General features: G+C 40.6%; 2 protein-coding genes across 2 annotated transcripts in view; both read left to right on the top strand.

Annotated features, from left to right (window-relative positions):
* The window catches only part of LOC118278992 (transmembrane emp24 domain-containing protein 5), a 134,438-nt gene extending 124,814 nt beyond the window's left edge, over positions 1-9,624 (top strand). The window contains exon 7 of the transcript XR_007706865.1: positions 9,557-9,624. The gene's annotated coding sequence lies outside the window, so the exon portion shown is untranslated. The remainder of the gene's footprint in view (positions 1-9,556) is intronic.
* On the top strand, positions 1,307-11,693 carry LOC118278788 (32 kDa beta-galactoside-binding lectin). Its single transcript, XM_050703756.1, has 9 exons — positions 1,307-1,451; positions 4,693-4,781; positions 5,662-5,869; positions 6,718-6,858; positions 7,371-7,459; positions 8,008-8,215; positions 9,895-10,020; positions 10,814-10,850; positions 11,203-11,693. The coding sequence occupies exons 1-8, from the start codon at positions 1,431-1,433 to the stop codon at positions 10,835-10,837; spliced, it is 906 nt and encodes a 301-aa protein (XP_050559713.1). The 5' UTR covers positions 1,307-1,430; the 3' UTR covers positions 10,838-10,850; positions 11,203-11,693.
* The last annotated feature ends 527 nt before the right edge of the window (positions 11,694-12,220 follow it).

Here is a 12,220-nt window from a genome sequence, read left to right as displayed (position 1 = left end):
AGCCAAGGTTCGTTTGTCGTTATTTTTTTGTTTCTACGACACATACAACCTTTGATATCACATAAAGTAAAAAAAATATTAAAATAGCCATAATTTTTAGGGGGAGGGGGTTCAACACCCCATGTTATTTTTGTTGTCGATAAAATTAGATGTAGTACTCAGCCTTAACGGGTTAGAAGTCTCACCCCTATCACATTGTATATTAATTATCATCATTCGACTATTTTTCTTATGTAAAGTACTTCTACATCTTTCCATTCTTAATTTTGTAGAATCGCTCTGTTTAAATTTACAATTCTCACTAGCCTTAGGATACAATTGAGGATAGTTTCGTACAAACATACCTATCTCAGCAATTTATAAGGATACCAACCAAATATATTGACCAACGTCTTCTTTTATCGAAAAAAGTAGGTAGATAGGATTCTAAATGCAGTTGCCAACTCCAATCCGGTAAATAAGATACCATCAAAAACATCCTGTAAAAATTTCCAAGTCTCGCACCTCATCAGTTTTTCTATCGTAAAAAGTTATGAGATCCATGTCGGTTATTTTATTTAGTCCCTATTTAAGGGACTTCTGTCTTAAGTTATTATGTAAATTGTTATTATATCGACGGTTAAAAGGAAATAGGGTATAAGCGACAAAAAATGAAATGTTCAGGAGAGCCATTTAAACTCGTCGGTCGTCGAAAGAATACTAGGAAAATGTTTTTTTTTGCTAGGGTATAAACGCCAAAAAAGTCTGGAACCATTCTAGAAAGCCAGCCGTATGTGGCCTCACTAAGTCTTGTTGTAATTCTTCATTAAACTTTTGGTTCGAATCTAATGAAAATTGAAATATACCATGTTTGTACAATGCCTGCTTCGTATCTGAAAATTCAGGCGTCTTGTTTTATTCACAACGAAGCTATAGGCGGTCGAAATTGGCCTGAATGACTTCGAGAAAGTCAAAGTCAAAGCACTTATTTCAATTAATCCTAAATAAGGCACTTTTGAAACGTCAAATTGAATTGTCCATCAGTCTGTCCGTCAGTGAAGCTAGGCGCTCGTTCCAAAGTGTAGCTTCGAATGGAGAAGAACGAGCAAGAAACTCCATCGTTACTTTAAAAAAAAATTACAATATCTCTGATACATTATTTGATCATTTACCTATTGTATATATATGTAGGAACAATGTAACGACAATACAGCGTCAAAACTAATGGGACAATAAAACCAATTTGTAAAGAAAAGGATGAAAAGGATGGTACGGCCGTGCCGCTTTTTTGCTCGACTTGGCGGTTGCACTGCCGTGCCCCCAGATAAGAATATAAGTGAGGCAAATGGATGCAGAGTGCATTCTCTCCTCGACAGTTGAACCGAACCGGTGTCGGATACATATCGTCATTTAATTTAATTTGCGTGTTAAAGAAATAAAATCAAGTTAAAATGGCTGCCATTATCAAACCGGTGAGTGATTTTTACATTATTCTAATTTAATTCTTTGACTGCCAATAGAAAACTGTTGAAGGCAAATCCTCCGCTAACGTCGGTCACCGAATGTGTTAATACAAAAGATTATGTGATAGAAAAATCTACGTCTACCGTCATTTTTTATAGTATAGGGCGGTATACGAGCAGACGGATCATCTGGTCGGAACACCAAAGGCGTTAGAAGTGCGTTGCCGGCCTTTTGGGGGTTAGGAATTTAAAGGGTTGTTAGGGATTCGGGGATTGGGAAGTGGGGTAACTGGGCCTCCGGTAACCTCAGTCATACAACGCAAGCGTCGGTTCACGTCGGTTTTCGGTGAGGCCGTGGTATCACTCCGGTCGAGCCGGTCCAGCAGTGCCGAAGCATGGTTCTCCCACACTTTTGTATGTAGAAATGACGTATTTGCTCCCACTCTTAAACTTTGATTCGTTTAATATAGGGTTATGACAAAAAAAAAATAGGTACGTGTCTAATATTTTTCCTGAACTGACGTCACGCGATATTTCAAATCGATATGTACCTATTTGTTTCCGTAAGAAAATAAAAAATACGTGTGTAATGTTTTAAAATAATCTACCAGACAGACATTGAAATAAAAATTAGTCATCTACCCTATTGTCAAGTTTATGCAACAATAATTAGTAGTATGTGTAATTCAGATTCTTAGATTTTATTACATAGGTCATTACAGCTCGATTGATCAATTCTTGGTTACATTGTTTCGGGCAATGTATTGGGTATAAGACACCCGCAGGAGGAGCTGGGGTGGTATTGTGAATCTGATTGAAAAAGAGTAACCTATGGAGTTTCTTGCTCATTCTTCTCCATAGGAACGAGCAAATAGACCAACTAGAGGACTGACCGACAGACAGACATTCATATTATTATATTTGTTCAAAAGTGCCGTCCTGGTCTATTTGAAATAAATAATTTTGACTTTGACTTTGACCTTACAACAAAAGCGAGGTAAAAATATGAATACCGTCGACTTGTTACCTTTACAAATATTTTAGACGATTCAGTGTGCAATTACCTACGTAAAACTGTGTCATATATTACTTCCCACCCGTATTCCTGCCGCGGGTATCGTACACCCGACTTTGTCTACACATTTGACAGACAGCAGCGCTCTCTGATAAACCTGAACGTTTTAAAACCTTCCAAAAGTGGTGATTATGGCAAAACTTCGTATGCATACAAATAATTCAGTTTACCCTCATACAAAATAATATATTTCGATGTTTGCTGAGCAAAGTATTTTTTATGGAATAAGTCGGTAAACGAGTAGACGGATCACCTGATGGTAAGCAATCGCCGCCGCCCATGGACACTTGAAACACCAGAGGCGTTACAAGTGCGTTGTTGGCTTTTTGGGAGTTAGGAATTTAAGGGTTGTTAGGGAATCGGGGATTGGGAAGATTGGAAAGGGGGGAACTGGGCCTCCGGTAACCTCACTCACACAACGCAAGCGTTGTTTCACGTCGGTTTTCTGCTCGACCGTGGTATCACTCCGGTCGAGCCGGCCCATTCGTGCCGAGACGTCTCTCCCACACTTTTATATTTTTTTCACCACCCCAACTCCTCCCGCGGGTGTCTTATCAATCAATACATATTATACAGAAAACTGGTACCTGCGCACAGCTAGGCTATTAGTCTGTAACATCCGCCATGTTTTTGAAAATAATCTCAGCCAATGACGGGCGAGAATGCGATGGAGCACAAAAATTCAAATTGACAGTTACAAAATAACAGTTTTTTTGAGGGGGGATTTTTTTTTATAAAAACTTTGCCCCACTTTAGGATTTTCTCCTGTTTCGTATGTGCGTTTACAAACATACAAGTTCACATAGGTACACCCAGACCCAGGCGCGGCAGCCAGTTGCCCAGCCACCGCACCAACCGTGCAGTCAATGTCATTAAATGACTTCTCCCACCTTGGTAGAGGCGAGAGGGAATATCAGACTCTTGCTGACTAAAAACCACCCCGTTCCTACTCCTGCTTTTCGAGCCGGAGCCCCGGTAACCCGCTAGGTAGTCCGCAGTTCCGGGTCGGTACAGCCTAGCTGATAATTGTTATGTGAAGGTAAATGTTTAAGATATTAAACTGTCACTTCCAGTAGCCTTAGTATAAGTTTGTTTTACGTTTATAGATATGGCAACGAGAGCACGTTCGACGCTCTGATTGGTTGCTTCATTCGCGCCGGCCAATCAGAGCGCCGAACGCGTTTTCGTTGCGTTTTCGATCGACGTAAAGCAAACTCGTAGTAAGCGAAATACCGTTCACCTTTTTAAATTATTTTTTAATCTCTGAGGGTAGTCTACACTTAATATAATATAATAGGGTAGATGACTAATTTTTATTTCAATGTCCGTCTTGTAGATTATTTTAAAACATTACACACGTATTTTTTATTTTCTTACGGAAACAAATACTTTCGAAGATATGTCGATTTGAAATATCGCGTGACGATACTTCTAATAATTATATCGAATTAAACCATGAATAATGAGTCTGTCAGTCTGTCCGTCAGTGAAGCTAGTTGCTCGTTCCATAGTGTAGCTTCGAATGTAGAAATAGCCTTTAAAAAAAATAATTGAAAAAGCAATCTACCCCCAAAAGTAACAAAAAAATAAAACAAATCTATTTAAAAATATATGTCAAAGCTTTTCGTGGGAGAGCCGTTCCCAATCCCCGATTCCCCAACAACCCTTAAATTCCTAACCCCTAAAATCCGGCAACGCACTTGTAACGCCTCTGGTGTTGCGGGTATCCATGGGCGGCGGCGATTACTTACCATGAGGTGATCCATCAGCTCGTTTACCGGCTTATACCATAAAAAATTATATTAACTGACCGACTTAAAAAAGGGAGGTTGAAATGGGTTTTTTGGACGTACTTTATTGAAAATTAAATAAACCATGGATTTGTTCAAATAGGCATGTTTCCTACTAGTCAAATTCAATACTTTTTTCGAAACGTCAAAAACGATATTTTCTATGAACTTTGTATGAAATACTCTATTATGACGTCATCAGTTTTTGACGTCAAATAGCAGACTTATTTCTAGAAATTTAGCTAGAAAAACTCGAAAATTAAGCAGTTCATCAAATGTATGAATGAGAGTGTGATTATTTTTGAATATTTTATTGTAATTGAAAAGTTGTAATAATTTATTTTTGACCCAGTCATCATCCGTATTGTTTTTCTTTCTCTTTCAGAAAACTCCTGGTGTGTACCCGATTCCTTTCGGCCTTTACCCTGGCCGCATCATCAGGGTGACGGGCAGCGTCCCATCTTGCGCCACCAGGTAAGCAATACCATTAAAAACATCATTTTAGAAGTGCCTTATACTAATATCATCTTCTGATTTATTTCGTTGCGGGATCCAAGACAGTCATTCATGTCCCTGGGACGTTGGACTTCAGTGTTCCGGTGTTTTCATGGTTGTATCTACTGTAGATCCTGGTGTATAGGAGTTGCAGCGGTATAGGAGGTTGTGGCGGACTTGTCCCATAAAAAAGTGCCTTATACTTTTGATGATCTGTCAGTCAGTCAGTCAGTGACAAAATTTCGAAACTTTGACAAGTTATAGTTTTTTTTTATATAACGTCACGCCTTTAATTCCCGAAGGGCAGAGGTGCACATTATGACACGTAATGCCAATGTACACCCACATTTCACAATTTATGTTATAAGTCCCATGTAATAGGGGCCTGGCCCGGTATATGGCAATAGGCGTGAGCCTATTGCCATATACCGGGCACATTTCCAGACTCCGTGCTACTACTGAGAAATATTCGAAATATCGAAAAAAGCGACCACTCGGTCTAAAAATGAAAACGTAAACCACCTTCCAATAGCTATGTGTGTTACATCATTGGATAGGTAATGTTGAGCTGAATAAAAGTTACTATGGCGCCTAGTTCCAAATCTTTATTTACCACAAATTTCAAAAGTCAAAAGTTAAAATCATTTATTTCAAATAGACCAGGAAGGCACTTTTGAACGTCAAAGCAAATATAATAACATTAATAACGTCTGTCTGTCGGTCAGTCCTCTAGTTGCTCTATTTGCTCGTTCCAAAGTGTAGATTCCTATGGAGAAGAACGAGCAAGAAACTCCATAGGTTACTCTTGTACAATCAGGTTCACAATACAATACTTGGTTACCATTACATTTGTCCTTAGGTTCCATTTCAACTTCCAATGCGGTCCGAAGATGTTCCCTGGCGAAGACATCGCCTTCCACTTCAATCCTCGCTTCAGCCAGAAATGTGTGGTGCGCAACCACTATGAGTGCTCCAAGTGGGGGGTTGAGGAGATCAGCGATACTTTGCCCATCACTGCAGGAGATAGCTTCGAAGCTCTCATACACATTTATTATTACTTATTCAAGGTAAGCTCCAAGATTACAGGAGATAATCCAATGTGGGGCACACGGTTTTTTTTAAGGAAAAAATCTTATTTTTGAGCGTCCCTGGGCTTCTAGTGTCCTCCCTTGGGTACCATAAAGTTACTTGTTTGCTCCATTTGTTTGTCTTACAACGTAGCATGTGCCCTGTCCAACCCCACTTTAAATGCTCTATACGTGTTACTATATCTGTAACTTTAGTTTTTTTATTTGAAGTTTCTGATTTATCACTGAAGTCTGATAGGCTATAAACATCACGCTTTCCATTGCCAATAGGACCAAGCAGCCCTTTGGTCTGAAACCGCATGACCCAAAAGCTAGTAATTATAATTTCTAATTATAAGTTTGAAATCGCCAACCCGCATTGAGCAAGCGTGGTGATTAATGCTCAAACCTTCTCCATGTGAGAAGAGGCCATTGGTCAGCAGTGGCCAGTTATTTATTGAAGCTATGTTAAATGGGCCTAGTTATCCTCTCTTGAATTATTGACTGAAATCCAGTTTGTTTAAAAGGTGAGAAAAAAAGAAATAAAAGGCGGCACGAAGTTTGCCGGGTCAGCTAGTACAGTAATATTTTTCAAAGTCAAAGTCAAAATTATTTATTTCATTTAGACCAGAAAGGCAATTTTGAACGTCAAAGCAAATATAATAATAACGTCTGTCTGTCGGTCAGTCCTCTAGTTGCTCTATTTGCTCGTTCCAAAGTGCAGATTCCTATGGAGAAGAACGAGCAAGAAACTCCATAGGTTACTCTTGTTCAATCTGGTTCACAATACAATGCTTGGTTACATTGTTTCGATGCATTCAAAACTAATTTTCCCATCTTCCCACTAGGTGGAGGTAAATGGGAAGGTTGTCTGCGAGTTCAAGCACCGCATTCCGTATCGCAAGGTGACACACATGGGCATTGAGGGTGACGTCACGGTAGACGAGATCGACTTCGCTGGAGGCAACCCCCCACAGGACTCCAACCTGGTAAGCAAATCAATGAGGTTTTATTTAACTTGTAATGTATGGAATTCAGCCGCAGTTCAGCTAACGAGTCGAGCTATCAAATAGTCACATAGTTTCACAGCTTAGCTATTACATCTCCGTAGTATAGCTACATAGCCATCCGGTAACTCACTCATACAACGAAATACAACGCAAGCGTTGCTTGACGTCAGTGGTGGGCCGTAGTCACTGCCCAGCCCAGCAGGTACCTTCAACCGATTGAGCACGTTGTATACACCTTTGGTTTGCATGACCATAAATTGTTAGTTTCAAAGAGTCTTACCATATCGAGCTGTGCATCTTCCTGTTTGCTACATAGCTCAGTATCAGTAGTCAAGTATGAAATAGTCACTATAGTTTCAAGCTTTTTTTTTACATCTCCGTAATATAGTAGCTATCTACTGACATAGCACATCTCTGGCGGAGAAGTGTGTTGCCGGCCTCTGGGATTTAGAGATAAAGATTTTCATATATCATTTTTTTTATCTTTACAGATTATCCCTTGTGTACTCCCTATTCCAAAGGGTATGCATCCTGGCCGCAGGGTCAGAGTCAGGGGAGTGACCCCTCCTGGGAGTAGCAGGTGAGTCCACAGTCATATTGAACCTTTAGGTATGGTAAACGGGCCGCTAGAAAGCGCCAAAAATTATCGAGCCGGTGCCCCGGTAAACCCGCTAGGTAGTCCGCAGCTCCGGATCAGGCATCAGCCCTACTGGGCCCCATCTGTGGTGGTCTGATGGCTCTTTGAGGTGCGCGCGGAACGCGATGCGCCGTACGCATGGGTCTGGATTTGGTCGGGCGGCGAGCCCTACTCGACGCCCGGAGTGTCTCTCACGACGGCTGGGGCGTGAGGAGGTTGTTCGTTCCCTCACGCGCCCCGCCTCCTCCTTAGCTAGCATGACTGCTTCCTTAGGTTGCGGGAAAGACAGTCATTCATGTCCCTAGGACGCGCCGGACTTCAATGTTCCGGTGTTTTCATGGTTGTATCTAATGTAGATTTTGGTGCACAGGAGTTGCAGCAGTATGGGAGGTTGTGGCGGGCTTGCCCCAACGGAAGCGCACCGTACCATGGCCTGAAAAAACGAAAGATTGGTAGAATAGAGCTCATTGAAACCGTTTAACTGCCCTCAGGTTCTCGATAAACCTCCAATGTGGTCCGAAAATGCTTACTGAAGAAGACATAGCCTTCCATTTCAACCCTCGCTTCCCGGAGAAGAAAATTGTCCGCAACCACTACGCCGCATCGAAATGGGGCAATGAGGAGACTGAAGGAGAATTGCCACTAAACAGTGGGGAATCCTTCGAAGTATTTATGCATTGTTACACAGATACCTACAAGGTAAGATACCTACATGTGTTTTTGTCCATACCCCGTCTTTTTTTTATGAAACACTCCGGCAATCGAGCAGACGGTAGACCTGATGGTAAGCAATGCATAAGCGTGGTAGGCGTTACAAGTACGTTGCCGGCTTTTTGGGAGTTAGGAATTTAAGGGTTGTTGTTCGGGAAAGGGGATGGGGAAGATTGGGAAGGGGGGAATTGGGCCTCCGGTAACTTCACTCACACAACGAAACACAACGCAAGCGTTGTTTCACGTCGGTTTTCTGTCATCAACCCTATCCAACACAAAAAGAATAATTCAAATCGGACCAGTAGTTCCGGAGATTAGCGCGTTAAAGTCAAAGTCAAAGTTATTTATTTCAAATAGACCAGGAAGGCACTTTTGAACGTCAAAGCAAATCACTACATAGTATAAAACAAAGTCGCTTTTTCTGTCATGTGTGTTGTATGTCCCTATGAACGCTTAAATCTTTAAAACTACGCAACGGATTTTGATGCGGTTTTTTTTAATAGATAGAGTAACTCATGAGGAAGGTTTTTATGTATAATATCATCCATTAAATAGTGGACAAATACTGTTATTTTTGAGGTTTCTAATGTGATGTCGCAAATAATTACATTTTTTCCGCTTACATTGCAAACGCAGGCTGAATCCTACGAGATTTATCAAAATAATGTACTAAGTATTGTACACAATGAAAAGGTCTACAGAAAACTCCGCGATGGTATATGTCTATCTCTTATGGATATCCCACAATAACATTTTTTTGTCATTTACTTTTTACGACAAATAATGACTAATATTCGAAGCGATTTTAACCAATACAGCATTAATCCTTATCCAATTAAATACCTTAAATACATTGTTGATTTAATATAGATCTATTTGGCCTTTTACAGCATCTGATTTAAATCAATATTTTTGAAGATGTACAGATTTAAAAATTGCGGAACGTAGCGTTTACGGCGACGCGGCGCGGCGGCAGCGTGCCTATAAATAAGGAAAGGGGAATTGTTTTAAGTACTCCAAAAACGCGTGCGGGCTACGGGCAGTAAATGAATAAATCAAATCTACTGGATTGATTTTATCATTTTTTCAGTGAGTTACTTATTTTAAACCCGTGCAAAGCCGGAGCGGGCCGCTGTGTTTTTATAAACAACGTTCACAGTTTTTCTGTAGCGTATTTAGTATAATCAGCATTGCACCTGTGCGAAGCCGGGGCGGGTCCCTAGAATAATAATATTAATAACGTCTCTGTCAGTCAGTCCTCTAGTTGCTCTATTTGCTCGTTCCAAAGTGTAGATTCCTATGGAGAAGAACGAGCAAGAAACTCCATAGGTTACTCTTTTTCAATCAGGTTCACAATACAATACTTGGTTACATTGTTTCGTTGGTTCAACTATGTGGGAATAAGTTCTTAGTTTTAATCTTTATTTATCTAATTTATCTTTAGCTTTATCTTTTTTTATGGAACACGCCGGTAAACTGTACTGTTAGTGCGGTGGCTGGGCAACTGGCTGCCGCGCAACGTGTAGCGGGCGACTCCCGCACGGAGCAACTCTTTGTGTGATCCACAAATTGTTGTTTCGGACGAAATCAAACGAAATCATCAGTTTTAGTGTATAACATGTTTCTGCTATCATCATCCCTGTTCTAATGTCTCCAAACCCCGCTAGGTGTCGCTGAACGGGAAGCATATCTGCGACTTCGCCCACCGCATCTCCGTTGACAAAGTGACCCACGTGATGGTGGAAGGTGATGTCATGGTGTTCCAGATCGACTTCGATCCCTGTGAGGGAGCGGTAAGTTGTGTGTTATTCGTTTATTTATTTAGAAAAACATCCATAATTTTACAGCTTAAGCCAATACATTATACAGTTAAAATGTTGAAAATTTACAACAAAGAAAGAAGAAATATAATATTTTTAATTACTTAAAACTAATTCATCAGCCATCCATCTTCTTACAAAACCAAATTAAATCATTTATTTTTAAGTACCTATATAAGAGTGTTACACCAATCGATCGATAGCCGATAGATACTATCTGTCGATGGTGGAATGGATTGATCGATATCGATCGTTAGTTTCTACTACACCGATCCATCGATAACTGATAGATACTATCTGTCGATGTTAGAATGGATTAGTCGACGTCGATCAATAGTTTCTACTACACCGATCGATCGATAACCGATAGATACTATCTATCGATGGTGGAATGGATTAGTCGACGTGGATCGATAGTTTCTACTACACTGATCGATCGATAAATAACCGATAGATACTATCTGTCGATGGTGGAATGGATTGATCGATATCGATCGATAGTTTCCGACCGGAATATAAAAAAAATCCGGTCGGAATTGTGCCCAGTATGGCAATAGGTTCACCCCCTATTTTATGGGACGTATAACACAAATGTTGAAAAGTAGGTGTACATTGTATAGCGGCATTACGTGCCGTAATGTGCACCTCTGCCTATCCCTTCGGGGATAAAAGGCGTGGCGATACAAGAACAAAAAAAAACATAATACGTAAATACAATATTTTTCAAAAATTTTGTTTATATAATATTAAAATTGTGGTGTTTCAGGCTGCGCCGCTGCAGTTCAACTAACGAGGAACCAAAGGTGAGCACAACTATATCTTCAAGGTATAAGCCGGTAAACGAGCAGACGGATCACCTGATGGTAAGCAATCGCCGCCGCCCATGGACACTTGAAACACCAGAAGCGTTACAAGTGCGTTGCCGGCCTTTTGGGGGTTAGGGATTTAAGGGATTGTTGGTGAATCGGGGATTGGGAAGGGGGTAATTGGGCCTCCGGTAACTTCACACATACAACGCAAGCGTTGTTTCACGTCGGTTTTCTGCTCGGCCGTGGTATCACTCCGGTCGAGCCGGCCCAGCAGTGCCGAAGCATGGCTCTCCCACACTTAGCTAGTAATAAATGTATAGTAACAATAGACCGTTTTGTCTTACAGATCCCTATACAACACAGAAGAGATGCTGGCAATCTACTTTACACATAATAATTACAATATTACATTATTATATAACTCCCGCAGTCCCCCTTTATATATAACCATATACTTAGGTACTTTTGAAACGTCAACAAAGAAAGAAATAAACAATTGTCTGTCAGTCTATCCGTCAGTGAAGCTAGGTGCTCGTTCCAAAGTGTAGCTTCGAATGGAGAAGAACGAGCAAGAAATTACTGTTTCGGGTCTGGGTGTCATGTGTATGTGAAATTGTATGTTTGTAAACGCACCCACGACACAGGAGGAAATGTGAGAGGGAATATTAAAAAAGACACTGGTACTAGCAAAGGGTTTTATAATAATGTAATAAAAAAAAGGTTTTAAAAAAAGCAACTGTAATATTCTTATTATTTATTTTAAAACTGTTGTAATAATTTATTGTCTATATATTTTTTATCTGTTTATGTTATTAAAAATATTTTATGTTTCATTAAGAGTTTTATTTCATTATTCATTCTGTTTCCTGTGATTAGTGCGGAGCAAGGAATGGCGGGTTCGATTCCCGCATGAGAAAACTGCGTCGTCACGCCTTTTATCCCCTAGGGGGAAATTAGAGGTGCACATTACGGCACGTAATGCCACTGTACAATGTACACCCACTTTTCACCATTTGTGTTACAAGTCCCATGTAATAGGAGGTGAGCATATTGCCATACACTGGGCACAATTCCAAACTCCGTGCTACTACTGAGAAATTTTCGAAAGTCCGAAAAAATCACCTGATGGTAAGCAATCGCCGTTGTCCATGGACACCCCCAACATTAGAGAAAATGGCATGAACCATGCAGCAAGTAGGTACAAAGAGGAGATGCCATTTATTTTTTAAACTTTGCCCCACACTTGCAGGAATCGAACACGCTACACGTTGCGCGGCAGCCGGTTGTCCAGCCACCGCACCAACCGTGCAGTCAAGTTTTTGTGTCACAGTGCACAATCACATTATGGCTGTGCACTGTGACAC

The sequence above is a fragment of the Spodoptera frugiperda genome, chromosome 24 (assembly GCF_023101765.2).
Source record: "Spodoptera frugiperda isolate SF20-4 chromosome 24, AGI-APGP_CSIRO_Sfru_2.0, whole genome shotgun sequence".
Classification (NCBI taxonomy): Eukaryota; Metazoa; Arthropoda; class Insecta; order Lepidoptera; family Noctuidae; genus Spodoptera; species Spodoptera frugiperda.
This window is presented reverse-complemented; position numbering and strand designations above follow the sequence as displayed.

Excerpts from the sequence above, each read along its gene's own strand:
- LOC118278788 (XM_050703756.1), top strand. The coding sequence starts at position 1,431 with ATGGCTGCCATTATCAAACCG. Across the intron at positions 1,452-4,692 it reads TGGCTGCCATTATCAAACCG|AAAACTCCTGGTGTGTACCC; the intron begins GTGAGTGATTTT and ends TTTCTCTTTCAG. Across the intron at positions 6,859-7,370 it reads CCCCACAGGACTCCAACCTG|ATTATCCCTTGTGTACTCCC; the intron begins GTAAGCAAATCA and ends TTATCTTTACAG.